The sequence below is a fragment of the Primulina eburnea genome, chromosome 3 (genome assembly GCF_022965805.1).
Source record: "Primulina eburnea isolate SZY01 chromosome 3, ASM2296580v1, whole genome shotgun sequence".
NCBI classification, from domain to species: domain Eukaryota; kingdom Viridiplantae; phylum Streptophyta; class Magnoliopsida; order Lamiales; family Gesneriaceae; genus Primulina; species Primulina eburnea.
The window spans coordinates 10901517-10929488 of NC_133103.1; the positions used below are offsets into that span (position 1 = coordinate 10901517).

The window sequence follows — 27972 nt, forward strand, 5'->3', positions numbered from 1 at the left end:
GTAACGTCCCGAAAATTTGAAGGTCCACGTGAACCACGTGCATGCAAATTATTAAATTCCTTTGGTATTTTATTAAATTGTTTTAAAGCCTAAAATGCATGTTTCTTTTTAATTATTTTTATGCATTTTATGCGTAATTCATGCATGATATGATTTAATTCATGAAATTTTAGAAGTTCATGCATTAGGGTTTCTAGATGCATTTCACGCCCGAACGAGGAACGGAAACCGGAGAATTTTCAGGAAAATTATTTTAATATATGATTAACTTTTATAAATTAATATATTGTGTTTTAAGTTGATTTTTCAAATAATGGGATTTTACCGGGTATTCTTATCCGCAGGAATTTATTTTTAACGGTATGCGAATTTTACCGAATCGAGAGACTTTTTAAGGGTTCGACTAATATTTTCAAAATGCTTTCCAACACAAAATATTTTTCGGGAGTGTATTTGGATTTATTGGGCCTACTTTTAAGCTTATTGAGCTTAAAATTCTTTTAAAATTTTTAAAATGCAATTTTAGGCCCATCAATTAATTATTGTCAACATAATTAGCACTAAATGGCTCCCTAAACGTTTCCACTAACTTAATCACCCTCCACTCAACCGCCCACCCCTTCCACTCACAATCATTCTCGTTCATTGTTGCTGCAAAGAGTTTCGGTGCTTCCATTTTTCATTTCAAGCAAGGATTCTCCCCTTCGGCCGTGTGTCATCGATCGATTGTCCAATAATAATCACCAAGGCACGCCCCCGTACTTTTATTTCTGCATCACATGCGTTGTATATTTGCTGTTATAGGTGTATGTATTATCCATGAGTTATTCTTGTTTTAACCGAGAGCGTGGAGGATCTTCGGTTTTTGTTCATGGCATGCATTCTTTTAATATTACTCACGCTTTCTGAATTATGGTGCAAGGGGCTGCTGTATTAGGATGGAAAGGGGCTGTACAGATCTTGGTTGTTGAGGTTTAGGTACTGGTGTGTGCAGCTGGGTCGAGATCAGCAAGGTTGCAAGGGCCGATCATATTTTTTTGGTTTGTGCGAGGTGGAGTGCTCGATCGCGTTTTCCATGTTCTGGCCGCGTGAGGGCCTTCTCCAGCCCTGTACCAGACCATGGTGGGTCTGAGTTGGGGTTTGGAATGGCTCAAACCGTGCTAGAGGGGACGGAAACATCGTTCGAGCCAAGGGAAGAGGGGTGAGCCGAGGTAGGAGCTGTTGATGAGTCTCGGTTCATAGAAGGGAGCAAGGTGCATGGGACGAGTTGCTTGGTTCTGGTAGGTTTTTAAAGGTCTGGTCAAGGTCCTAGAGGTCTTGGTTCGGGGCTAGAACAGCTGGTGGTAGGTAAGAAACATGATAATGGGAAGATAAGGGAAATAAGGTGCCAATTAAGGGAGGGCCGATAATAATAGTGTTTTCTGGAATTATCAGCCGTGAGATCATAGGCATGATATTAAATTTTAGGATCATTTAACTGTTTTTAAGATATGGTAACAAGTTGGGAAAAATTCGGTTAAGTTTCGAGTTGATTTGGGTTAAACTCGGAACTCCGGTCCAAGTTTTAAAACAATTTGGTTAAGTTATGAAATAGGCTCGAGTTTACTTCTAGGGATGCTTTTAATTATGTTTTGAGACATTTTTAAGAGTTTGGTAAGTTTCGGATCAAAATAATGAGTTTTAGATTTATCCGGGATTTAGTCGCCGCATGAAACGTTAATTAAAGAATTAAATTGAAACGCTTAGATTTAAGCTTAATAAAATTATGGAAAATTTTATTTAAGTTCAAAGAATTATTAGAAGTCTAAGTTTTTAATTTGGGAATTTTATGATAAGGTTTGGTTTAATTCGGGATTTAAACGTATTAATATGGTATAGTTAAAGATTAATTTTTAAGTCATTGATTTAAGCCAAATAAAAATATGGGAAAGTTCATGTAGGCTTAAATAATTATTTGGGACATGCTAGAGTCAATGGAATTAAGAAAATGTCAAAGACGTGAAATTTTACGTCTAGGGAGAAAACGGTAATTTTTGGGTTTACAAGGGCAAAATGGTCATTTTGCACCCGGGGTGAGATGTTGGTCCTGGCAGCGCCCTGAGCACAAATTTACTATATTTTAAAGGTTTATGCATCATGATCACGATTTTTAGATTTTATGAAAATATACGTTGCATGCTTGGTTTAAATGAAAAATTACGTATATGCATGTTTTTATTAAGTGGTGAATATGATGATGTTTTTGAAGGATGGGAGTTGGTTGTGACTGACGATGTATATGTATACGATGATATGATTGGAGATATCGTGAGGGAAAAGGCCCCAGAGGGAGCCCGTTTACGGGAGAAGGCCCCAGAGGGAGCCCGACGATCGTATTTCCATTGACATGATATGATGAGCTGAGGCCCGGGCTCAGTGGGCGGGTAATGCTGTCGCTGATGTCCCCTGCCGCCGGGTACCACGGTTTTTATAGATGGATCCATCGATAGAGCTGATATGATAGAGCTGATACGAAAGTCACAACTAATGAACTGAATTCAATTAAAAAGAAAATGTATACGTACATGATGACATGAGATGACATGCTTTAATACTATATGATTTTACACGACACGTTTATGTATATGATGACATGAGATGACATGCTTTGAGACGATATGATTTTACATAACACGTTTACATTATGCTTTTAAGTTCTTTAAAGGTATGTTGGCATTAAGCTTTTTAAGTTCATGAAAGATATGTTGAGTATGATATTTTTCACTGTTATGTGCCTGTATATGTACTTGTTATTCCTGGTACAGGCGTGTTGAGTCTTTAGACTCACTAGGCGTGTGTGATGCAGGTGAGCTAAATGTGGAGGAGACTGGAGGTGCCGAACTCTGAGTAGGCAGACTTGGTGGGTGACACGACCCGAGGACCCCATGTTTTCCGCATTACGATTATTGAGATTGAGAGGATATTAATATTTTTATACGTTGATGAATTTAAGATTTTTACTTGTTTATGTTTACGTATGATTTTGGATGAGTTTGGTTAATTTAAACTACGGTATTTTTACTGTCAAATATTTAGGATCATTTTTAAATATTATTTCGAAAATGCAAGCTGTATAAAAAAAAATATTCCGCATTTTTTTAAAAATTAGTAGACGTTTCAGTTGGTATCAGAGCCATGTTCCTGTAAAGGGTTGTGTCACCGCCAGCTTCTGCCGCTCAGTCTTCAAGCCTCAAGTCTGTAAGCTTTTATGATTTAAGTGTTTTAAATGATTTACTCTGTTCACCTGCATGTTAACATGATCTATGTTTTATGATGATCTACGATATATGTTTAATTGTTTTTATGATTTAAGGATTTACAGTTTCAAAACTAGATGAAATTGCATGTTGGTTACATTTGGAATTGGATGTGTCTCAGAATTCGAATATTGGGCTTTAGGAGAAGGTTATAATGATTTGATTATATTGATTTTAGGTTAGAAGTACTGATGTCCTACTCTTTGGGATAATAAGTTAATCTTGAAAATGATGAATGATTTTGGGACTTGTAGAATTTCTAAGAAATTACCGATGGTTCGTGGTTGCTAGTTGAGTTAATATTTCAGGATTCCATGTAGGGATAAATGATTCGAAAACTACGACAATCTTTGGAAGTAAAAAAAAAACGTAGAATTTATTTAGGATGCATTCTCTACCTAGTGGGACCTAAGGATTGAATTGAATGGATTGAGAATTTTAAGGACCTAACTGTATTAACCAATAATTTGAGGACCTAAGTGCAACAATAAAATTCTAAGGGACTATTTCGAATTTACCAAACTTTGAGATTAAATTTTTAGTTTATAGAATTTTAAGGTTTAATCCAAGTCGAAAATTTTATGGGAAAAAAAAATGTAAATTTCGAGAGTTATAAGACCAAAATTGTAATCTTCGAATATCTTAAGGACCAAATTGAAAATTTTGAAATTTTGAGGATTAAATTGGAACTTTTGAGGAACACTTGGGTAAAATAAGTAATTTTCAAGGTTATGAGAATTGATCTTGGGTCTAATAATATTAAGATTATTAAAATTTATGTTACGAGAAACCTATAAAATGGGATTAGGAACGCCAAGAACTTATGTGTAATTGTTGGATTTTCAAAATTAAAGACAAATTGGATAAATTTTGAGAAAATATAGAATTAATGTTGCAATTTTAAGAAATTTAGGAGAAATAGTTTAACAATAAATGGAATCAAATAATTTAAGTGTTAAAAATTTTCGATGGTTTAAGCTTGAAGAGATAATTAGAATATTGAAATATCTGAGTTATAATGTTATAAGGAAAGTTAATAAAGGATATTGTCGGATGAATCAATCTTGGGCACGAAAATTAAGCGTTAGTGAAATAATGTTGTGGAGAATTAAGAATTTAAAGTGACGACAATTTAAGGTAAAATGATCAGTTAGTTAAGTTATAAGAGTAAACACAGAGTTGACAAAATTTCGGGAAATTAAGTTTGATGTATCATAATTTTTAATCGTAATCTTTGGAGTTAAAAGTATACCTTTGTTGGAATTTAATTTTTCTAGAAATTTGGGTGTGATTAATGGTTAAGATATTTGATAGACGCATGTAAGAGGTGAAGTAGACACCTTGTCTTGAGAAATTTTGAAAGTCATTAAAAACCTTGGGGCTAAGCGGATATGTGTATTGGAATTATTTTATCCAAAGTTATTTGGATTAAGTAATTTTGAATTTCAAATTTATGGGATATTTGTTCATACGGAATTTTTGGGGGAAATAAAAACAAAAGGTAATTAGTTGTGTTCAACATAAGTTATCAATTAATAAATATTAAGAATTTTATCTAGTGAGAGATCTAAAAGCTTGATATGGGGACTCTAGAACTCTATGGGTTATAAGTGAAGTTGATTTATTAAAGTTAGTCTAATGCTATCATGGGATAACTTATTAAGTTTATATGCTAGAAATAATTAAGCATTAAAGATACGTAAGAATGCAACATTTGTTCCAATGAGAAAAGTGCAGAGTCTTAGGCCTCCACTATATTGTAATTGGAAATGAAATAGTTTAAGCATGTAATTTGGACTTAAAGGATTTAAAATATTGGAAGAATATCGATATTATATGTTTGGGTTTTATAGATTAACGTTACTCGAGTATTAATATTTGCAACAATTTTATATTAAGGATGTACTTGTAAATAGTTAAGTTACGAAAGTTTGGTGCCATAAGATAAAGATTCGATTCAAGGATCTTAGGCTAATATTAATATGTGGTTGAGATAAGGTTTAACTTTTAAGTGTATTACCGAAAATAGAAGTATATCAGTAATTTTTGGTGATAAGATTTTTCAAGTTGAACTGCAGAAATGCTAATATAATAGGTCAATTAACATCATGGGTACAGTATAAGAAAGTAAGACGCAATAAAATTCGGACTGCCATTTTTAATATTCGGAAGTTTAAGAAAAGTCAACATTTGAGGACATAGTAGAATAAAACTAAGTCGCCATAAGTCGTGTTAAGTTGCGATTCGCAATCAAGGATTCAGCATGCAATTTAATTAGAATTGAGGAGACGTAAGGACAACTCAACACTTATTTTATCAGAGTAGCACAACGGAAGCGTAGACTATTGGGATTCTAGAATTAAGAGTTTAAACTTTTTGTTTGACGAGAGTAAGCGAATTTCGAGGACGAAATTCAATTTAAGGGGGGAAGATTGTAACGTCCCGAAAATTTGAAGGTCCACGTGAACCACGTGCATGCAAATTATTAAATTCCTTTGGTATTTTATTAAATTGTTTTAAAGCCTAAAATGCATGTTTCTTTTTAATTATTTTTATGCATTTTATGCGTAATTCATGCATGATATGATTTAATTCATGAAATTTTAGAAGTTCATGCATTAGGGTTTCTAGATGCATTTCACGCCCGAACGAGGAACGGAAACCGGAGAATTTTCAGGAAAATTATTTTAATATATGATTAACTTTTATAAATTAATATATTGTGTTTTAAGTTGATTTTTCAAATAATGGGATTTTACCGGGTATTCTTATCCGCAGGACTTTATTTTTAACGGTATGCGAATTTTACCGAATCGAGAGACTTTTTAAGGGTTCGACTAATATTTTCAAAATGCTTTCCAACACAAAATATTTTTCGGGAGTGTATTTGGATTTATTGGGCCTACTTTTAAGCTTATTGAGCTTAAAATTCTTTTAAAATTTTTAAAATGCAATTTTAGGCCCATCAATTAATTATTGTCAACATAATTAGCACTAAATGGCTCCCTAAACGTTTCCACTAACTTAATCACCCTCCACTCAACCGCCCACCCCTTCCACTCACAATCATTCTCGTTCATTGTTGCTGCAAAGAGTTTCGGTGCTTCCATTTTTCATTTCAAGCAAGGATTCTCCCCTTCGGCCGTGTGTCATCGATCGATTGTCCAATAATAATCACCAAGGCACGCCCCCGTACTTTTATTTCTGCATCACATGCGTTGTATATTTGCTGTTATAGGTGTATGTATTATCCATGAGTTATTCTTGTTTTAACCGAGAGCGTGGAGGATCTTCGGTTTTTGTTCATGGCATGCATTCTTTTAATATTACTCACGCTTTCTGAATTATGGTGCAAGGGGCTGCTGTATTAGGATGGAAAGGGGCTGTACAGATCTTGGTTGTTGAGGTTTAGGTACTGGTGTGTGCAGCTGGGTCGAGATCAGCAAGGTTGCAAGGGCCGATCATATTTTTTTGGTTTGTGCGAGGTGGAGTGCTCGATCGCGTTTTCCATGTTCTGGCCGCGTGAGGGCCTTCTCCAGCCCTGTACCAGACCATGGTGGGTCTGAGTTGGGGTTTGGAATGGCTCAAACCGTGCTAGAGGGGACGGAAACATCGTTCGAGCCAAGGGAAGAGGGGTGAGCCGAGGTAGGAGCTGTTGATGAGTCTCGGTTCATAGAAGGGAGCAAGGTGCATGGGACGAGTTGCTTGGTTCTGGTAGGTTTTTAAAGGTCTGGTCAAGGTCCTAGAGGTCTTGGTTCGGGGCTAGAACAGCTGGTGGTAGGTAAGAAACATGATAATGGGAAGATAAGGGAAATAAGGTGCCAATTAAGGGAGGGCCGATAATAATAGTGTTTTCTGGAATTATCAGCCGTGAGATCATAGGCATGATATTAAATTTTAGGATCATTTAACTGTTTTTAAGATATGGTAACAAGTTAGGAAAAATTCGGTTAAGTTTCGAGTTGATTTGGGTTAAACTCGGAACTCCGGTCCAAGTTTTAAAACAATTTGGTTAAGTTATGAAATAGGCTCGAGTTTACTTCTAGGGATGCTTTTAATTATGTTTTGAGACATTTTTAAGAGTTTGGTAAGTTTCGGATCAAAATAATGAGTTTTAGATTTATCCGGGATTTAGTCGCCGCATGAAACGTTAATTAAAGAATTAAATTGAAACGCTTAGATTTAAGCTTAATAAAATTATGGAAATTTTATTTAAGTTCAAAGAATTATTAGAAGTCTAAGTTTTTAATTTGGGAATTTTATGATAAGGTTTGGTTTAATTCGGGATTTAAACGTATTAATATGGTATAGTTAAAGATTAATTTTTAAGTCATTGATTTAAGCCAAATAAAAATATGGGAAAGTTCATGTAGGCTTAAATAATTATTTGGGACATGCTAGAGTCAATGGAATTAAGAAAATGTCAAAGACGTGAAATTTTACGTCTAGGGAGAAAACGGTAATTTTTGGGTTTACAAGGGCAAAATGGTCATTTTGCACCCGGGGTGAGATGTTGGTCCTGGCAGCGCCCTGAGCACAAATTTACTATATTTTAAAGGTTTATGCATCATGATCACGATTTTTAGATTTTATGAAATATACGTTGCATGCTTGGTTTAAATGAAAAATTACGTATATGCATGTTTTTATTAAGTGGTGAATATGATGATGTTTTTGAAGGATGGGAGTTGGTTGTGACTGACGATGTATATGTATACGATGATATGATTGGAGATATCGTGAGGGAAAAGGCCCCAGAGGGAGCCCGTTTACGGGAGAAGGCCCCAGAGGGAGCCCGACGATCGTATTTCCATTGACATGATATGATGAGCTGAGGCCCGGGCTCAGTGGGCGGGTAATGCTGTCGCTGATGTCCCCTGCCGCCGGGTACCACGGTTTTTATAGATGGATCCATCGATAGAGCTGATATGATAGAGCTGATACGAAAGTCACAACTAATGAACTGAATTCAATTAAAAAGAAAATGTATACGTACATGATGACATGAGATGACATGCTTTAATACTATATGATTTTACACGACACGTTTATGTATATGATGACATGAGATGACATGCTTTGAGACGATATGATTTTACATAACACGTTTACATTATGCTTTTAAGTTCTTTAAAGGTATGTTGGCATTAAGCTTTTTAAGTTCATGAAAGATATGTTGAGTATGATATTTTTCACTGTTATGTGCCTGTATATGTACTTGTTATTCCTGGTACAGGCGTGTTGAGTCTTTAGACTCACTAGGCGTGTGTGATGCAGGTGAGCTAAATGTGGAGGAGACTGGAGGTGCCGAACTCTGAGTAGGCAGACTTGGTGGGTGACACGACCCGAGGACCCCATGTTTTCCGCATTACGATTATTGAGATTGAGAGGATATTAATATTTTTATACGTTGATGAATTTAAGATTTTTACTTGTTTATGTTTACGTATGATTTTGGATGAGTTTGGTTAATTTAAACTACGGTATTTTTACTGTCAAATATTTAGGATCATTTTTAAATATTATTTCGAAAATGCAAGCTGTATAAAAAAAAAATATTCCGCATTTTTTTAAAAATTAGTAGACGTTTCAGTTCTGGTGTGAGTTTGTAAGAATTGTTGTCCACCGATGATCAATGATATTTGTGTATAATACCATATCATCTTAATCTTGAGGAATAAACATTTTTTGGCAGATATTTGTAAATCCATTTTAGTTGGCTAAGTCCCTTAGTATGTTATTCTGTCCACGTCGATCTTGAGTCTTTCTTCAGTAATGGATTAAACATTTTCCTATATTTTGCTAGATTGTTGATGAACATTCTATCAAAGTTAACAAATACTAATGAAATTTGGAGTTGTTTATCATCTTCGAGTTTTTTGGAAAATTTTGTAATTTTTTTCACAATGTGTTCTTACATAATTGCTCGTGACCCATCTATTTCTATTCCAATAAATTCAATTTCTTTGTAGCTATGACTGTCTTCTTTTCAGACGAGACAAGTTCTTCTTGTTTACAAATTTTAGAGAAATTTTTTAAGTGTTTAATATGTTAATTCATATTTTTAGATATAATTAAAATATTATCAATATGGACAAATATAAATTTAGTACAATCTTTAAATATATTATACATCTTTATTTAAAATATCTGTGGTATATTAATCAATCTCATTGCTAGTATTTTCCAAATAGAATGATATTGTTGTATGGTGAAAGCTGGAATTTCTTGTTTTTTCTTTCAATGAATACGATTGAATTCAGACTTACAATCAAATTTAGATAATATTTTAATGTTGTATGTACAACTAATTAAATGATCTATAGTAGATATAAAATATCCATCAAACTCCAGAATTTTGTTAATTTATTTATAATTATTAGTAATTTCGATTTGTTTATTTTAATCTCACCATGATTTTTCACCAAAACTTGTACTGTTATATGACGATGTTTCTGCTTTGATTAAGCCAATGTCAAAATGTTTTTTGATAATACTCTGCATATCATTTTGATCAACTATGCTTATCATGATATGTTTGTATATGAAGAATTCATATTCCTTGTCTTCTTTAATTTTAAGATTGCCTTGGAGTTAGTTATTTTCCCACTATGTCAAGAAATCCTTATTGTATTTTTTCAAAAGACCGTGTAAGGTTTTGGAGATAATTGAGACCAGTTATTTCTATAATTGTCATCAAATTTTTTTCCCTATGAGATTGATAGTTTTTTCATTCTCGGTTAAATGTTTTTGTATTACTTCGACCTTCCATTTTCGATATAATAAAAGTTTGGTACCAAATGATGATGATAACATGTCTCCCACGATCCTATTGCTAAAATTGTATTGTTGTTATTCTAGAGTTTGAATATTTGTTTTAATATTTTTCGATGTTCAAAGAATTTCTTTTTGTTTTTAAAAGATTTATTTAATTTTTCGTGTTAAATATTATAGCTGTTTACCATAATTTTGTACTGTTTTTTTGTATTTCTCTAAAATCTTACGAGAGTTTAGAGGAATGCGAGGCTCTTTCTAGAAATCTTGAATAATATATTACCTTGGTAATCTGAGTTCTTAGTTGCTCTTGATATCTAATTTTTTTATTAGATTTGTTTATTTCAAATATTCCAAAATATTATACTAAAATAGAAAAATAATAAATCTCGAATATAACTTAAGATTCGTAATTTTTTAGAAATATCTCATCTGAAACATTTAAGTTACATAATAATAATAATAATAAATTATGTCTTCCCCGTTCAACCTACCGTTTCCTGGGCCTATTAAAAAAAGTTCAACAAGTTATTTTGGAAATATATCGAAAATATTTAGATCTTAAGGACATAATTGAGTAAAATAAAAAAATAGGAGGGATTAAATTGAAATACGAAATCAGGAATTAGCAAAAACAACAGGATATAATACTGAATTGTCCCCCAACCTTGCCTTCAAAAAATTCAATAATCAGCGTCATATAATAAAGAAGAATAGAGTCCGGGATGGGGCGGCAGCAGGAGCGAGAGCTAGAAGATACTATGAAGAAGCAGTCCAAATCTTTGAAGACCAAAGCAGCGCATTTTGTATCTGATCTTACCACCGTTTTGCTCAACCCCATTTCCGATAAACCCTCCAAACCTCGCCCACCACCTCCGCCTCCTCATGTAAATTCGTCTTCTACTTTTGTTTTCTGGGAAGTTCGGCTTTCTCGTTTGGTGTTATGTTTGTAAACTTGTTTTTTTCCTCCCTTCAATTTCTTGTAGAATTGTTACCTGTTTGATCGTAATTTGTGGGATTCGATTCTGGTTATTATTTTTGGCTTTTTGAATATCTATCTTGAAGTTGATTGTTAGGGTTTTATGGTGGCTTTGTGTCTGTGGTTGATTGTTAAGGTTTCGATAGCTCTGTGCTGTTGGTACTTTGAAACATCAGTCTGTGTTGACTGGAGTTAAAAATCAGTGACTATGAACTTGCAATTGGAAAGGGGGAGGAATGTTTCTAATTTAACAAACATTGTATTCTCTTAATTCATGGCGTCTTTATGTCATCCTAGTTGAATTATGTATCCGCCATGACTCTCCCTCCTATTTTTTCTTCATTTTTGATAGGATGATGCGGATGATAGTGAACATAGTCAGTCAGAATTGGAGGGTTATGTGGAATCTGTTGATGCTCCTGATACATCATCGTTTACTGCATTTTTGTATTCTCTGTTAGCATCCTCCGAATCTCAGGATACCAGTGCCTTGAGTGAAAAAAGTACTTCTCAAGATGATGAACTGAAGACACCATCCGAACCAATGAGAGATAATTTCAAAAAGAGAAGTATTTTCTCAAGGGGTAAACAATCCCTGGGCAGAGCATTCAATCGAGCTGCTAAATTTGGCGGTCTTCAAGATCAAGCCCCCAAATCTGGTTCTGTTGTAGCTTTTGGTAACGGGAGTTGTTCTAATGGTTCTGCAGATGAAGGGATCGCCATGCAAACATTAAAGGAATCTCTGCATCTGGAAAAGCTCCCCGAAACTTCTGAACCATCGATGCTTCTCTCCGAGAAGACACGAAGCGTCCTTTATGCCTCACTACCCGTAATTGTTCAGGGGCGGAAATGGATATTATTGTACAGGTCGGATATCTGTGAACTTGTATTTGATATGCATATTGTTTTAGTTTCGTTTATCAGTTCATTTCGCTTCAGTTATTTTATGCTGTAACTTTTAGTACATGGAGGCATGGCATATCTCTTTCCACACTATACAGGAGAAGTATGCTTTGGCCGGGCCTCAGTCTGCTGGTAATATTTCATACAAATGACTTTTCAAGTTTTCAAAGTTCTCGCAGGAAAATTATGCAGTGTAAAATAAACTTTGTATGGAATGAGGTGATATTTGGATGCACATGGGGATTGTACACATGTTTATGTTTCTCATTATTAATTTTAGGTTGTTGGGGATCGAAATGGAGCAGTATTTGGTGGCTTGGTTGAGGCGCCTTTGAGATCAATAAATAAGCGGAAGTATCAGGTAGTTCTGAATCTTTTAGCTCTCAGTTATAAACAAAACGAAGTTATTTAATCACTTTCACCAAATTGAGAGCTGAATTTGTAATAGGGAACAAATGATTCATTTGTTTTCACTGATACCTCTGGGCAACCTCTCATATTTCGTCCAACAGGTATCAATTCCTCCATGGTGTCTCTGATATTTAGTGTATGGATGATCCCTTTTTATTTAACAGACTATTTTTGAGCAGTTGGAACAAAAATGTTTTGGTTGGAGATTCTTATATGAGGTCCTGGTATGATTTGGACCATCTCATTGAACGTTGGTTATGATTTGTCTTAATACGATCATTTTATATCACTAGCAAAGAGAGGAAAAATATATCTCACAAATCCTATAGAATTTTGATTTACTATCCTACACCGATCACGAGCTGACAGCCCATGTATTTTGAGTGACTTTTAGTTCTATTATTATCATAGAATCCTTTGTCAATGAAGCATCAACACTGAGAACAAACCTTAACATCTGGTATTTCACTCATATGAATTGCTGCTGCTTCACAAAATATCTAGAACCCTCATTCGCGAGGTGAATCTTCTTAAATATAGTATTGTTACAGTTTATGAATGCTCTCCTTTCTGGTGTTGTCGCTAATATGGCCTCAGTTTATATGGTGTCTATTATGTTTTTCTGTACTTATTTCTTTTTCTTTTTTTTTTATTTCTCCTGTTGTGAATCTGATGAGGTTGAGATTGATCACTCCATGACCGGCTTTGTTATTTTATTCTAACCTGTAAGCCCATAAAACAGGAATAAATCGGTATTTTACATTGTGCAATACGGAGTATTTGGCCTTGGGCGGGGGCAGTCATTTTGCACTCTATTTGGATGGAGATCTGTAAGATTTCACTTGCTTTAGTATTAAAATATACATAACATCACCATTGCTTTGTTCCATTCCTTGCATTCAAATCATCTCCTCCTGATGGTGCCTCAGATTGAATGGATCAAGTTCGTCTTCAGAAACATATGGGAACCCATGTTTATCACATTCTCAAGATTTCGAAGTGAAGGAGATTGAGGTATTCATTAAACTTGCAGCCCCTCCAATACCCCCTCGTTTCTCTCACATTCATATGCAATTTGCTCAAGCCCTAACTCATAAAATGCTCAATGAGGTGGTTGTGTTAAATTATTTTTAAATCATAAAATTATTGTAAGTCAACTCCATAAGCTTGAGCATTTGAGAAAAATGAAGCATAAAATAGAGTGATTCGCAAAACCCCTTATTTTTTTTATCAAGTCGGTCTTGAGTGCTTTTTGCATTTGCCATTACCTGATTACCAACCAACATGCTCATGGCTTACATGCAAGGGAATGAGAAAATTTTAACACTATAATTTCATTCACCTCTTGCAAGGTCGAGCTTTGTGAAAAAAAGTGATAACCAACTAATGTCATTTTTTGTGTTTTTTTCCCATAAATAGTTATGGGGCTTTGTATATGCTTCCAAGTACGAAGAGTTGATAGCTTTATCACGAACGGAGTCCCAAGGAATTTGCCACTGGTAAATGATTCTTGATAGAATGATGGTTCTCTGGATTCCACTTTCTTACCCGATGTGATGTGGTTGCCTTCTAAAGACAGCTTTGCAGTTGTACAGATATGTGCGAAGTTGTATTGTACATAAATGGGGCCACTGTTTCTCCTTTTTCCTTGGGTGACATTTATTAAAAGTTAGTTTGGTTGTATACTGTTTCCATGGTTATGTCTCTGATTTGCATCATAACTTCTTTGTTGGTTCGACAAAGACGTGCGTTAGCCGAGTGAGAACTTACAAGCTCTTTTTGGTAAAAAAAAAAAAATGAATAAAGATTTTTATAAGATGGCCAAAGTAAGTTGTTTTACATTTTTAAGTTGTTTGATGATTTTATTGGATTATTTTTATGTAATAAAAGGACGATGAATATAATTTCATTCAATGGGAATTGTCATTCAGATACTGACGAACATTTAAACTATTTTGAAATGTATTTATTTGTTGTTCATTATTGATATATATTACCCCTTGGATCGAAGGAACAGACAAATGGGTCAAGGGCAAGCAATTTCACGGATTTTTTAAAAACAACTTATTGGAAAAAATGCCCCTCGTTGTTCGTTCGGAAGGTTCCGGTCTACCTACTCTCTCCATCTGATTATGTATTTGTTTTATTTTCTGAAAATTGTAATTTTCTTTTTTTTTTTGAAACAGAAAATTGTAATTTTCTAATTGGTAATTTGTATTTTAATCTTATAATTTATCAATATTATTGTTTTAATACAGTAATTTGGATATTTTTGAGTTAAAAATCACTAACTTAATCGAATATTATTTATATACTGAATATTTCTTACATAATTATGAGAATAAACATATTTTACTTGTATCAAAATAAATTAAAAAAAAAACAAAATGACATCTAACATTTCAAAATTGAAGACAAAAATCTTATTTATGTATTATTAGATAAATTTTATTGTAGAGTGAGTCTCATATGAGACCGTCTCACGGATCATAATCTGTGAGACGGGTCAACCTTACCCATATTCACAATAAAAAGTAATACTCTTAGCATAAAAAGTAATACTTTTTCATGAGTGACCCAAATGAGAGATCTGTCTCACAAATACGACCCGTGAGACCATCTCATATAAATTTTTGCCTTTATTGTATATAATATATGTTTTGTTCATGTTATAACAATTATAAATAAGCAATACTTGATGATGAATGGTCTTAAGTGATAAAAAAAAATATTATTAGATAAAAATCAAATATTGATAAATTATAAACCTAAAACCTAAAACAGATGATATATGATATTGTTTGATAAATATATTAAAGAATGTTGTATTTCAATATTAGCTTGAAGAGTGGGTCTCATGTGAGACCGTCTCACGGATATTAATCTGTGAGACGGGTCAACCCTACCTATATTCACAATAAAAAGTAATATTCTTAGGTATAGTTTGATACATAGGATATGATAAGTAAGAGATATACAGTATAAAGATAAATCAATGATAAATATAATGATAAGATAATATATTGAATGTTTAGTATGATTTTAACAAGAGTGATTAAATTTATATATTGACATGTAATGACAAAATTAACACTATCATAAAAAATTATATTTCATTGTTATCAAGATCTTGTAATTGCATATCTCAATTCTTAAATTACATTATATATATATGGTCTTAATGAATAATTTTCGTTTCTTTTGTCTTATTTAGAAAATTATTTAAACAATTTCTTTTCACTTTTTTAAAGGTGATCATCGGTCAAATTTGATTTTTGTCTTTTTTTTTATTTTTTTGTAATCTTTTTTATATCATAGGGGTCCAGTAACTATTTGTGTGTATACATATATGTATTTATATATTTGTATATATGTATGTATTTAATAAACATTTAACATTAATTTAAATGTATTTAAATAAATGAAAGTAATTAAATAATTTGTAGTATATTTTATCATTAAATTAAAACTATCACAACTCTTAGTTCTTTCTAAAAATGTATTTATCAAATGCCCATAACTTACGGTCTCACACTGATTTTTGGCAAATTGAAATGAACATCAATGACCATTGCGCCTACGATCTGATTTCTGGAATTGACGTCTATTGTACGTGAAGGGAGGAAAGCGTTCCCTTCATCTTCGTCGACCCCTCGTTAATGGCGGTCACGAAGATCGATTCTCCGAAGCCTGGCACCAAGGTCTGGCTTTTCTCTCTCTTATTGACGCTTCAGTATGGTGCTCAACCTCTTATCTCGAAAAGTTTTACCAGGTTTTTCTTTCTCTTTCTATTTTTCTCTTTGCTCACGTTAGTGTTATTGCGGATTACGGTGCTTTTGAAACTTCTGGCTTCGCTTTGCATGAGAATATGGTGAAGTGGGGGATGAGAGGTTGTTTTATTTATTAAAATTTGGTTTTTCAGTTGAATAAACTAGCTAATATGGATAAAAGAGCTTTCACTTTAGTAGTATAATTTGAGCCATTTTGTCTTCGAAGAGAGGGACATATGGATTTTGATGTTATAAGTTGAAGAAACCAGTTTCCCCCCCTTTCTAAATATCTTTTCTTGCCCTTATTTTAGTTCATTTACTGATGGTTATGGCGAGGTTATGAGATTTGTTGCCATGAAATGATAGCTGGAACTTAATCTTGAATTTCATGATAGCTCAGAAGTGCAATAATCTAAAAGTTTTTTCTATTGTAAGAAATTGATTTTCGAGTCAATTGAGAACTTTTTTGCAACTCACCATTCTTATCTTCATATTTTCTTCTGCATTTTGCAACTCACCATGCTGTGCTTCACATTTACTTCTTGATGCAGCCGACAAGTTATCGTGACTTCATCTGTTTTGGCATGTGAGGTGGTTAAGGTGACTCATTCTTCCTTCTCCTTCACAATTAGTTTGTGGTTTATGGAACTGTTTTCACATGGATACTTATAAGCTTGCAGGTGATTTGTGCTTTGATTCTCTTAGCAAAAGAAGGTACTTTGAGAAATTTATGCAAGGAGTGGACTTTGGTTGGCTCTCTCACGGCATCAGGACTGCCAGCAGCCATCTATGCCCTGCAAAATAGCTTGTTGCAAATCTCGTACAGAAATCTTGACTCGCTCACATTTTCAATGCTGAACCAAACAAAACTGTTTTTCACGGCATTGTTTACTTATATCATTCTTAGGTATTTCCTCATTTGAGCGAGTTGCTTTTCATACAAGTGTGTTTTGTATACAAATTGCGCTTCATACGATCATGTAAATTGTCTTGAAAGTTACCAATCCCCTACATGTTCAATTTAGCTGTGATTGAAGTTTAGAGGAGCATTACCAAGCATTCTGACACTTAATTGATGTTATCGGTTTTTCAAGTTAAACTTTTGCTAATTAGAATTTCCATGACTTCTTGTATCCTCTTTTTTAGGCAAAAGCAGTCAATTCAACAGATTGGGGCCCTGTTTTTGTTGATAATTGCTGCAGTCCTTCTAAGTATTGGCGAAGGCTCGAGTAAAGCTGCTAGTTCTAGTCATCCTGATGAGATCTTATTTTATGGAATTGTTCCAGTGCTGGTGGCTTCTGTACTTTCTGGTCTGGCCTCTGCATTGTGTCAATGGGCATCGCAAGTAAGCAAAATATTTTCATGCTTCCAAGTTACTACTTAATTGTTTATGTCAGATATATCATTGTTTCCTTTCGGGTTTGCTCCATATGAACAAAGGTCAAGAAACACACCTCTTATTTGATGACGGTGGAGATGTCCATAATTGGGAGCCTTTGCTTGCTGGCCAGTGCATACAAGTCTCCAGATGGATTAGCTATCAGACAACATGGATTCTTTTATGGCTGGACTCCGTTGACAATGGTACATAACTTTGATGATCATACTTCTTTAGGCAAGGACAGGTTTTCTTGAGTTACGGTTTGTCAAAAATTGATGTGAGATTTTCTTGCTCTCAGCAATTGACTATTAACCTTACAGGTAAATTTATCAAACTATTGTGCCATCATCAGCAGATTCGTTAACACACAAACTGGGTGCTTTTGTTTGGAAATATGATTTGTGTCATCATTCGCATTAAAACTAGCATACTTGCATATTTCTTGTTTAAAACTTCATTGATCTTACATGACATCTCAATCTTCGGCACAGCATAATATGAAGTGTCTTGATGGCTTTGATACAGATACCTGTTGTACTCAATGCTGTTGGTGGAATTCTAGTAGGTCTTGTGACAACTTATGCTGGTGGTGTTCGAAAGGTAATTGTAGCACTATAAGCTGTATAACACACATGTGACAAATTATCATGCTCTCAAGTCTTTTATCAACAATTTATAGCTCTAAAAGCTTTGTGACTTGTTGTAAGAATATCAATCAACCTAGTACGGGCAACAATGACTGCCTTGATTTTCTGGGAAATAGATTTAGGTTACGACTTGAAAGTAATCTTCTTACAAACACAAGTTTCGGATATCAAGTGTACATCAGATTCCCCCGCTTGACTAAATTCTCGCTACATACTGAGTGGCTGTTTACGGGTGCAATCTTTCTGATTTCCATAATGGTTTACTTTATTGCAGGGATTTGTCATAGTTTCTGCTCTTCTTGTCACAGCTCTGCTACAATTCATCTTTGATGGGAAACCACCTTCTCCGTACTGTCTTGTGGCGCTACCGCTAGTAGCCACTAGTATATCAGTATACCAAAAATACCCATATCGTGTTAAGAAGAAGGCTTCGTAGGTTGGATGTAATTTGATGCTACCTTGAATAGAGAGTTTAGCATGCCTTGCATTTATGGCATGGGTCAAGTAGCTCATATTTTAAGTGAAGATGGGATTTCTTCACGAACCAATGTATCCTGTGTCACAATTTTAATATGACCGAAATACCTTCTCATCATAATATATATCATTCAACAATTTTGAGTGTGGATGTTATTTTTTTAAAATAATATCATATCCGCTCGTGTGAATCACGTCCCTCGATGCATGGTAGATGTAATTATTAATTAACATATGATGATACGATTCAATTCATAATTTAAAATCATGACAAACACAAAAGGAACCAAATCCTTTCGTATTAACTAATTAATTGACAAATAATTTGTTCAATGAATTTTTTGTGGTCCGACGTATATAAATATATGCTATAAATTGTTGTTTCATTCTCTCCTCAAATTTCCTTAAATTACTCGAAACACGTTCAGATCCCATCATCATCATTTCTTCTTCACAATCAATTATAATGGCGGTGGTGTCACCATTAGCCAAGTATAAGCTCGTGTTTCTGGGCGATCAATCCGTCGGCAAAACCAGCATCATCACCCGCTTCATGTACGACAAATTCGACACCACTTATCAGGTTTCCCAATCTTGATCACAATCTTTCCAAGGATTCCTTGTTTCTTCGTTAACAACAATTTACCCTTTTAAAGTATATCGTGTAATAGATAATTCATGCATTCTACATGAAAAAAGATGTATGAATGTCCATTTGGAATGATGATCCATCTTCTTTTCTCGTCATCTTTTAATAGAATATTTGAATTATGCGTACATTTAGACACAAAACACTTGTTTATTATAATCCCTGACCATTTGAATAACTGGTGTTGATTGATGATTTCGCAGGCTACTATTGGCATCGACTTCTTGTCCAAAACCATGTACCTTGAAGATCGAACGGTTCGATTGCAGCTCTGGTACTCACACTTTCTTCTCCATAATTTTTATCAAAGTTGATGCATCAAGTTATGTCTTTCGAGTCGTTTCGAGAATATATTTAAGGTTTCATAGCCATCGACACTGTACCACTCGTTTCATTTCATATGCTATCCAAGAAGAGTATATATTTGAATTTTAGAAGAGATGTTCATATTTCACATATTGTCATATCGTTAATGTTCGAGTTCTGGATGCTTATTTCATTTTTACAAAATTTTACTTAATGCTAACAGGGATACTGCTGGTCAAGAGAGATTCAGGAGCCTGATTCCAAGCTACATCAGAGATTCTTCGGTAGCAGTGATTGTCTACGATGTAGCTAGTAAGTTATTTTAGTTGCTAAATCGTCCTCCCGGTTCCATCCATAACCCGTCCTACTAACCAGGAACATTTGCAAGAGTTTCCATGATGCAAATTGTTCAAAATCTTCTCGCTAACACTTAGATGCAAGGCGTTAGTGTTACTGATTTTAATCCAGTATTGATTTTTGCAGACCGACAGTCATTTCTGAATACATCGAAGTGGATTGAGGAAGTGCGGACAGAACGTGGTAGTGATGTCATAATTGTTCTCGTAGGGAATAAAACTGATCTTGTTGACAAAAGGTGAGGAAGTAAATGTAACTTATTTGTCAAGTACTAGTTGTTGGTTTGATGATATTTTTTTTTATTATGAATCAAAAGGCAAGTGTCAATTGAAGAAGGAGATGGAAAGGCTCGTGAAGTTGGCATCATGTTTATAGAAACTAGTGCTAAAGCTGGTTTTAACATAAAGGTAAACAATTTTAGATGCTTGAGCAGCTTATTGTCATACATTGTTGTGATTCTCGAAATCCCAAAACTTTTTGGGGTGACAATTTTTCGTACATAATGACGAAGTAAATTAAAAGGTTCGAAAAACTGTATCTATATGCCTAAATATTCATCCGTGTTCACTTTGCCATCTAGTTCTAAAGACATTTCTTGATCTTGTAATAATACTTGTTCTGTCAGAGCAGTTTCCTTTTTTTTTTAAAGTCAGTTTCTTGACGCAAGTTGTGATTCTTTTGGCGTGTGCTTATTGATTCAAACTGTATTGCAGCCTCTGTTCAGGAAAATAGCCGCAGCACTGCCGGGAATGGAAACTCTTTCCTCAACAAAACAGGAAGACATGGTTGATGTGAATTTGAAGCCCACCACTAACACATCACATGCAGAACAACAGCGAGGAGGCTGTGCATGCTAGAAAATATGCTCAGTTCGAGTCACATCAAGTGCATATGCACTTGGAAATTAATAAGAGGAAATTGGGTAGACAAAGATTGTGGCAGACTTACTTAAGAGGGAAAATCAGAACATGGGAATTTTTCAGTATGTTACTAAAGCTTTTGCTAACAGAGAGTATCAATCTAACTATCATTGAGGATGTGATGCTTCACTAGTTCCATCTCTATCCATCTCTCTTCTTCTTTTTTTTCTTTTTTATAGAAGGTTAAGACTAATTCCATAATTTCCCTCCAACTTGACACCTACTCATTTGCGCTGAGGTTGCTGAATCGCATGTCATTATTTTTATATATTTACATTTACACACCTGAACCCGTACCTTAAAAAACAAACTCTGTTTGGCTGGTCTAAAGGATATCTGTCGTTGCCTTCAGACAAGGGCTAATACGTAACTCGAGTTATTTGCACCTGTCATTTCATATCGAAGTGCCGTCGAAACAGTTTTTAGATTTCATATCTTGACAAGCTTGTTTGACAAATTATGGATGGCCAATGCACAAAATTCCAGCAAAAACCATCATTCACTTATCTGGGCTGGTCGCTACATATAAATCACATACTGTATAATTAGTTATTATTATTTATGTAACACAAACAGTTGATAACAAATAGTAAGAATGTCAGAATTTAAAATGCAAAAACAAGTTAAAGTTACATCCTACCCATCGAGAACCCAGTCTGAAACTAACATACCCTTGAAATCTGAAATCAAATAGTTCACGACTATGTTAAAAGTGCTTCTCAATTTTATACAACCCACAAAAGTTCAAAATTCTTCGTCATTTATCACAAACATATAAAGTCAAAACACGAGGGTCATCAAAAACTGTAACCACTCGTGTCAAGATTGGGAAGTTGAAGTACTTCAAATTGTGAAAAAAACATTGTATATGTATTAACGTTCCACATTCTCCAAACATTGTTCACCACTCCCCCGAACCCTATCCCATTTCCACAAGAAGATTCACAAAACATAGACCCCGCTATACACATCTGGTCAAAAAGTTCCAAAACCATCAATACCAAAGCTGTAGCTGCATCAAATCAAACTGCTTTGACCCTTCACCATCTCATGTGTGCCGATTACTTGCTTATTCTACTACTGCTGCCATCCGTACTGCTGGTTTCTGTTTCCCCCCATTGGATTTGAGCCTCTGCCGCCTGAAACTCCATATTGACCACTCTGCGGATAATTAGGGGGAGCTCCGTATCCACCTGAAGCTCCTTGAGGGCCGTTAGGAGGGGCACTATTTCCAGCATATGGGGGCCCTCGTCCATGCGTGGGATATGGCCCACTATTATATGCTCCGCTCTGACCTCCACGATCTTGGTAATATGAACCAGTGGCCCCACTTTGGGGGTATCTATTAGGTCCACCTGGTGGACCACGAGGTTTTCCATACTGATTATGACTAGGAACAGCAGGCAGAGGAGGCTGAGAATTGTTCGTTGGATGACCAGGACCAGCCCAGTGTTGTGCATGAGGTTGCCCCGTCTGTTGGATGGGAGGCAAGCGAGTGTGCTGCTGTGGATGCTGTAACTTCTGTCTTTTGGCAGCTTCTTCGTTTTGTCGCTGCTGCTGCCTTTTTTTCTTTGTCTGGAATTCATGCGAGGAATCATATTTTGGCAAACTGTATCATAAGACGTTAGCATAAGAAAAAACATTGCACAAATTCAAGCACGTTAGGAAGCAAATTAGAGTAGCAATACTACAAGCACAACAGGGGCTATCGGACATACCTTTTTGGATCACAAGGTAAGGGGTCGGTCCAAAAATATTCAGCATCTAGGGCATCCTTTGCTGATATTCTCTTTAAAAATTCAGGTTTAGGATGTAAGATATGAAATCAGTGAAACATAAAAATGTTTAAAGTAGAGACCAAGAACTTGGACAAAGTGCGACATGATTGAAAATGGAATCCATCTATCACAAATCAGTTTCATCATTCCAGAACAAATGGGTTTGACAACTGATTAACATAATTGTTAAATAAAATGATAAAGCTCTGAATTTAAAAATATGCTTGATACTCCTTTTGGGGGTCAACTAACGTAAAAAAAAAAACAGAACTGAACAATTTAGATATTTTAAAACGGCCAGTAAAATACTGACATCCATATCATAAGTTCAAGAAAGTGTCCTAGAAAATTTAAGTCGTACTCTTTTAGAAGGAATAATTATCCCCGTGTCTGATTTCATTTCCCACTCGCTTATTATAATAAACAGAATTTCAGCATGTATCACTTTCTATCACATGGCAACAGTAACCTGTATCTCCATGCTCTCAGTGGTAAAAGTTTAAGATGATATTGTTCCCTAATGGTCCTGATCAGTCCCTTGGCCAAAAAAGAAGTCAATTCTAGTTGCTTCTTCTGCCTGGTCAAAAAATGGTACTCTATTTTATAGTGCAGGGGTTGATAAGAAAAGGAGCCCACGTCAAATTGACATGGGGTGAAGCAATGTCACCAAAAACTAATTGGCTCAGGTGATTCTTGTTGTGGGGGTCAGGTTGGACTCGCCTATGCAGAGATGGAACTGGCTGATGTAGCATGGCAGGATCAACTGTTCATTGCTTTTTGATGGATCAAGAAAACAATTCCCCATATAGTTAGCCTTTTATAGCAATTTTAATCCAAAGATAAAGCGTGCCAAAGGTGGCTAGCCAATACGAATCAAGGATTCAACTGCAGGCATTTTTGGGTTTCGAAAGAAATGTGGGGGTAGGACTAGACTCAAGGGTTCACCTGCAGGCCCTTTAGGGTTTTTACCTTGTCAACAGCCACGTCTTTACGTCAAATCCTTGTCCATTTAAGGATTGTCGCATGTTGACTTTCTTACTCAGTTGATCATTTAAAATTATATTTTGCAATCTAAACCTCATTCATCAGTTCTTATTTCTTATATTGTTCAATTCCATGAATTTGCAGTTACAACGTTGTGATTACACCAATAACTATATTACACCTATCAATCACCCATATTATATCTCTATAAATTATCTCCAGCTGCAGGTAGAATCTCTCAATCAGTTTGTACGCTTATACAATTTTGTTGTTTCAATCCTCGGTTTTGAACAAATCAAAATTAAAGACTATTTAGTTTGTCAGGTAAATCAAGCCCACAAAATGAGACATAAATGCAATGCAATTATATTTGAGAATATTAACCAAGTTCATAGTCAAGCAAATACCTTAGCCGGATCTAAAACCAGCATATTCTCCAACAACTCCAGAGCATGACGGTCAAAACTGAAGAGGGGATGATCAACCACAACACATATAATTACGCATAAAAGAAGCTATGTCCTTAATAGGGTATTCCACAACATTAGAGAATATGCTTAACTGTCTAAAAAGCTCTCGAGTTCGCCTTTTCATTTGACGTGCAGGCTTGAACTTGTTATACCAGGGGATCTTGGAAACACCAGGCCAATTAACCTCATCAGGGGTCCCACAAAGTTCAAATATCTTATTCAATTGTTCAGGCTGTGAAAAATTTTGAAAATAAAACCACCCTCAGGTTAATAGGGGTTAGTTTTCAAAAGTAAACGAGCAAGCAGATTTGAGGAGAATGATACACATTTTTGACAAGATTTCAATTTAACAAATCAATTTCAAAGACTAGTAGAGGGAGATGATTCAGGTACAGCACAAAGATTGCCTGATAAAATTTCAGGCATGATTCTCTTTAACTCATCAAAGCAGTTATTTTCAACTTGTCATTCACTTTATTTCATAGGTTAAATGTATATCTAACCAAGAAACTGGAACTTGGCACGCCTTGAAATGAGAGAAACGTGTAAGCAAAGAGAAAGCTATTTGTCGACAGGCATCTAAGTAATGCTATGGGAATGGATCACATAATTTCTTGAAATAGGCCCCCATGGAGAACCAGAATACAGTTCTTTTTCAGGTTCGAAACAACAATAACAAATTTCCACCAGAATATCATCTCCATGACAAGAAGCTCTGTATTCATCACCAAGGAAGTTGCAAAGACTCCATCGTTATGATCCCAACAATATATCTCGTTCCTCCAAAATTAAGAAATTGTATTCTGCCTCAAATTATGCTTCAAGTTTGCAGAACGCTTGGTTCAACCTTGACAAGCAGGGATTGTAAAAAAAAATCCTTAAGGCTTAAACATCCTCATATTTTCTTAACAACATCAAACTTGTAAAGTAGGGTTTGTTAAGAAGTGTATGAAAATCCTCCTTATTTCTAATAGGGCTGCAAATTTTACCTTGATTATGTTTAAGAAGAAACCCACAAAAAATTTAAAATGGATTGAGAATATTAACTGATAGATACAAAATACTATGTGCAATGAACAAGAGCACTACATTAGGAGAAACAAGGGAGCTAAACTCCATGTTTCATGCATAATCGCTATGAGAACGCAAAGAGTCTGTTCATGAAATGCTGGTATTTAACACCAACTAGTTGCAATCGGAGGAATAACAGCGGATTAATATGATGTTTATCGACTATGCTTTCACAAAGAACTTTGTTTCGACATGAATCTCCATTCAAGAATAACTTGAAGACTAAGATTTACCAGATTAATGAAGACTATGACAAGTAAATTAGAAGTGCGAGAAACTGACACTGATTTAGATCAAAACAAGCATATAATCTTCTTTTACTTATTATAATATTAAACAAAAACACAGTAAAGCCTAACCTCATTTTTGCCAGGTAGAATTGGTTTTCCATACAAAAGCTCAGCAAAGATACAACCAACAGACCACATGTCAACGGATGGACCATATTTTGTGGCTCCAAGAAGCAACTCTGGAGGTCTGCATAACAATTGATGTAAATGACACACAGGGTATATAGTTTAATGGTAAAAATTAATTTCGAACTGATAATAAACTGACCTGTACCACAAAGTAATAACCCGATTTGTCAGATTAGCATTGTGGTCATTGGAAAATGAACGTGCAAGTCCAAAATCTGCAAGCTTCAAATTTCCCTCGTTGTCGATGAGAAGATTGGAGCCTGCATAGTGGCTATCCTGTGAATTTGGTGAATTTTGTACATATTAAAATTCACACATAGCATATGTAAATGCAGGATAACCTTTGATGTCCCTGTGAAGCACTTGATTTACGTGACAGTAATGAAGACCAGTAAGCAGTTGCTTCATATAACACTGCAAAACAATATTCCAGTAAACTTTCCTGTGTTTAAAGACATAATGCTAAATATTTCTTCCATGTAGGAAAGCTTACAGTACTTTTATTTGCTCAATTGAAAATCTCAACCCGGGACGATCAGCAAGGCCAGTCAAGTCATGGTCCATGTACTCAAATACCATGTAAATGCTACCTTTATACTTATTATCATCTGCAATACAAAAGGAGATGCATTCCCTAAGAGCAGACATCTACTGAGATGGATAAATATAAGATAGAAAAAATTATGTTACATACCAGGGTTTCCTTGCCCAACCCCTTCACGGCCTTGATTTTGTATTTAGTTTACATGAAAGACGTGAGAAGACAAGCATAAAAACTAAAAAAAGAAAGGAAACCTTTACTAGATAGACAAAAAAAATACCCGGAGATGTCACTATCTCTTTCAATTTAATTACATTGTCATGCTCTAGCTTCTTTAGAATTTTGATCTCTCGGATGGCAGTAATGGGAAACTGCGGAGAAAAGCAAAGCTAAATATTATAACAGAACTAAATTTGTCGATGATACGGCAACAAATAATTATTTATGAGAATAAAAATACCCCTTCTTTTTCATTATCCATGCGTATCTTTTTTAAAGCAACAATTTCTCCAGTATCCTTCTCTCTAGCCATGTATACTTGTCTGGAAAACAGAAATGAGAATTAAGAACCAAGTTAGCGAAACAGACAAGAAAAACTGAAAACAAACTAATCATTGAAGCAAAGTACTTAAATTATCTCTAGTGTGATAAGCTTGGATTGTAACAAGAGTTTTTCTTCACAACAGAAAACATACAATCAATGAGGTTCTCTCAACAAGCAAATGGACTCTTTCACATCTGATTATAACAGTTTAATGTTACACGGGTAAGTTGGAATTGTAGTTAGTCTTATTTCAGTGCAGGACAGAGAAATTATAGAGTTTGAAATGCCGTTGGACAGGTCTTAAGTTTGCTCTTGAGTGCTCTATTTTCTTCTTGCCTTGGACAAAACAGAATAAAAGATCCTCATGACATTTAGAATGAGTATTGACTCTTTTTCTTCTCCACGCTCAACAGTATCTATATTGCTTTGAGATCTTGACTCTTTTCCGACCATGTTATTCTTCAAATATATTTGATATGATTATCGATTTCTCTGTAGTAGGGATTAGGGAACATAAAAAAATAATCTGTAACGGTCAATACAGAAATTCTTGTCTCGCAAATTAATTTTAGAGAGTAAACCACAGCAATTCGATGGCCACCCAGGAAGCTTTGTGATTGCTAGTTCCCAACCAACCAATGCTCAGACTAAACATCAAGATAAGACGAAACTGAAAACTGAATCCAAGTAAATTATTTAAAACAGAAAGAAAGAAATAAAGAAAATGGACATTAGGGAAAATACACAGCACTAATGCCTAAGACAAACAATAAAAAGCAATGGCCTACTGAAAAAAAAAATCAGCTTTTTCAAGATTAACGAATTCAAAATACAAAAAGCGAAACAAATTCTAAAGACAAAAAATTGAAGTCTTACCCGTAGGTTCCTTCCCCAATCTGCTCAAGTTTCTCGAAACATTCCACGCTTCGAGAACCCCACGACGGCGAGTCCTCCACGTTTAGCTGATTATTTGTCGCGGCCGCCATTACATTACAATTTCTCGACTCTCTTTCTATCTATCAGGCTGAGATAAATGGTATCGGTGGCCACCAACAACGTCGGGGCTCCTTCGATTTGATTTTTGATTGATAGCGATTCGATCCCGACGGGTGGGCTTTCGGGTTCGGTACCAGCCCACCGTTAATTAAATAAACAAATTTAATAACCTAACGAGCACCACTTTGCAGCATTCTACATTCCGACGGGTGGGCTTTCGGGTTTAGTATCAGCCCACCGTCTTTTCGCTAATTCCCCAATTTGATTTATATTTAAATAAAATTAATAATATACTTATA

The 27972-nt window shown here is 35.0% G+C and overlaps 4 protein-coding genes and 2 long non-coding RNA genes across 7 annotated transcripts; 5 read left to right on the forward strand and 1 right to left on the reverse strand.

Annotated features, from left to right (window-relative positions):
* The first annotated feature begins 467 nt into the window (after positions 1–467).
* LOC140826299 (uncharacterized) lies at positions 468–3068 on the forward strand. Its single transcript, XR_012116803.1, has 2 exons — positions 468–748; positions 2846–3068. It is a non-coding gene; the product is annotated as an uncharacterized lncRNA (long non-coding RNA).
* Positions 3069–5433: 2365 nt separating this feature from the next.
* LOC140826300 (uncharacterized) lies at positions 5434–8796 on the forward strand. Its single transcript, XR_012116804.1, has 2 exons — positions 5434–6478; positions 8574–8796. It is a non-coding gene; the product is annotated as an uncharacterized lncRNA (long non-coding RNA).
* Positions 8797–10719: 1923 nt separating this feature from the next.
* LOC140826301 (uncharacterized) lies at positions 10720–14046 on the forward strand. The gene is made up of 8 exons (XM_073188522.1): positions 10720–10957; positions 11402–11916; positions 12012–12084; positions 12233–12313; positions 12401–12464; positions 13106–13193; positions 13293–13377; positions 13783–14046. Exons 1-8 carry the CDS (start codon positions 10796–10798, stop codon positions 13864–13866), a joined length of 1152 nt encoding a protein of 383 aa, XP_073044623.1. The 5' UTR covers positions 10720–10795; the 3' UTR covers positions 13867–14046.
* Positions 14047–15918: 1872 nt separating this feature from the next.
* LOC140826303 (UDP-N-acetylglucosamine transporter ROCK1) lies at positions 15919–18759 on the forward strand. Its single transcript, XM_073188526.1, has 7 exons — positions 15919–16135; positions 16685–16733; positions 16814–17040; positions 17280–17478; positions 17574–17717; positions 18040–18114; positions 18436–18759. The coding sequence occupies exons 1-7, from the start codon at positions 16023–16025 to the stop codon at positions 18595–18597; spliced, it is 969 nt and encodes a 322-aa protein (XP_073044627.1). The 5' UTR covers positions 15919–16022; the 3' UTR covers positions 18598–18759.
* Positions 18760–19016: 257 nt separating this feature from the next.
* Positions 19017–21012, forward strand: LOC140826304 (ras-related protein RABH1e). Its single transcript, XM_073188527.1, has 6 exons — positions 19017–19221; positions 19491–19561; positions 19817–19905; positions 20077–20188; positions 20267–20357; positions 20664–21012. The coding sequence occupies exons 1-6, from the start codon at positions 19105–19107 to the stop codon at positions 20805–20807; spliced, it is 624 nt and encodes a 207-aa protein (XP_073044628.1). The 5' UTR covers positions 19017–19104; the 3' UTR covers positions 20808–21012.
* A 560-nt stretch (positions 21013–21572) lies between these two features.
* LOC140826302 (cyclin-dependent kinase C-1-like) lies at positions 21573–27905 on the reverse strand. Of its 2 annotated transcripts, none has more exons than XM_073188525.1 (12): positions 27554–27905; positions 26594–26675; positions 26414–26504; positions 26287–26316; positions 26091–26200; positions 25934–26006; positions 25732–25852; positions 25533–25650; positions 24195–24334; positions 24040–24097; positions 22589–22659; positions 21573–22445 (listed from the first exon to the last, which is right to left on the reverse strand). In XM_073188525.1, exons 1-12 carry the CDS (start codon positions 27661–27663, stop codon positions 21932–21934), a joined length of 1518 nt encoding a protein of 505 aa, XP_073044626.1. In that variant the 5' UTR covers positions 27664–27905; the 3' UTR covers positions 21573–21931. The 2 variants fall into 2 exon arrangements, with proteins under 2 accessions (XP_073044626.1, XP_073044625.1); XM_073188524.1 differs by having other exon boundaries at positions 21573–22479; positions 27554–27903.
* Positions 27906–27972: the final 67 nt, after the last annotated feature.

Excerpts from the sequence above, each read along its gene's own strand:
- LOC140826303 (XM_073188526.1), top strand. The coding sequence starts at position 16,023 with ATGGCGGTCACGAAGATCGATTCTCCGAAGCCTGGCACCAAGGTCTGG. Across the intron at positions 16,136-16,684 it reads ATCTCGAAAAGTTTTACCAG|CCGACAAGTTATCGTGACTT; the intron begins GTTTTTCTTTCT and ends TTCTTGATGCAG. Across the intron at positions 17,479-17,573 it reads TGTGTCAATGGGCATCGCAA|GTCAAGAAACACACCTCTTA; the intron begins GTAAGCAAAATA and ends ATATGAACAAAG.
- LOC140826302 (XM_073188524.1), bottom strand. The coding sequence starts at position 27,663 with ATGGCGGCCGCGACAAATAATCAGCTAAACGTGGAGGACTCGCCGTCG. Across the intron at positions 26,676-27,553 it reads ATTGGGGAAGGAACCTACGG|ACAAGTATACATGGCTAGAG; the intron begins GTAAGACTTCAA and ends TCTGTTTTCCAG. Across the intron at positions 26,505-26,593 it reads TGGATAATGAAAAAGAAGGG|TTTCCCATTACTGCCATCCG; the intron begins GTATTTTTATTC and ends TTTTCTCCGCAG.
- LOC140826301 (XM_073188522.1), top strand. The coding sequence starts at position 10,796 with ATGGGGCGGCAGCAGGAGCGAGAGCTAGAAGATACTATGAAGAAGCAG. Across the intron at positions 10,958-11,401 it reads CACCACCTCCGCCTCCTCAT|GATGATGCGGATGATAGTGA; the intron begins GTAAATTCGTCT and ends CATTTTTGATAG. Across the intron at positions 13,378-13,782 it reads TCGAAGTGAAGGAGATTGAG|TTATGGGGCTTTGTATATGC; the intron begins GTATTCATTAAA and ends TCCCATAAATAG.
- LOC140826304 (XM_073188527.1), top strand. The coding sequence starts at position 19,105 with ATGGCGGTGGTGTCACCATTAGCCAAGTATAAGCTCGTGTTTCTGGGC. Across the intron at positions 19,906-20,076 it reads GATTGTCTACGATGTAGCTA|ACCGACAGTCATTTCTGAAT; the intron begins GTAAGTTATTTT and ends TGATTTTTGCAG. Across the intron at positions 20,189-20,266 it reads ACTGATCTTGTTGACAAAAG|GCAAGTGTCAATTGAAGAAG; the intron begins GTGAGGAAGTAA and ends ATGAATCAAAAG.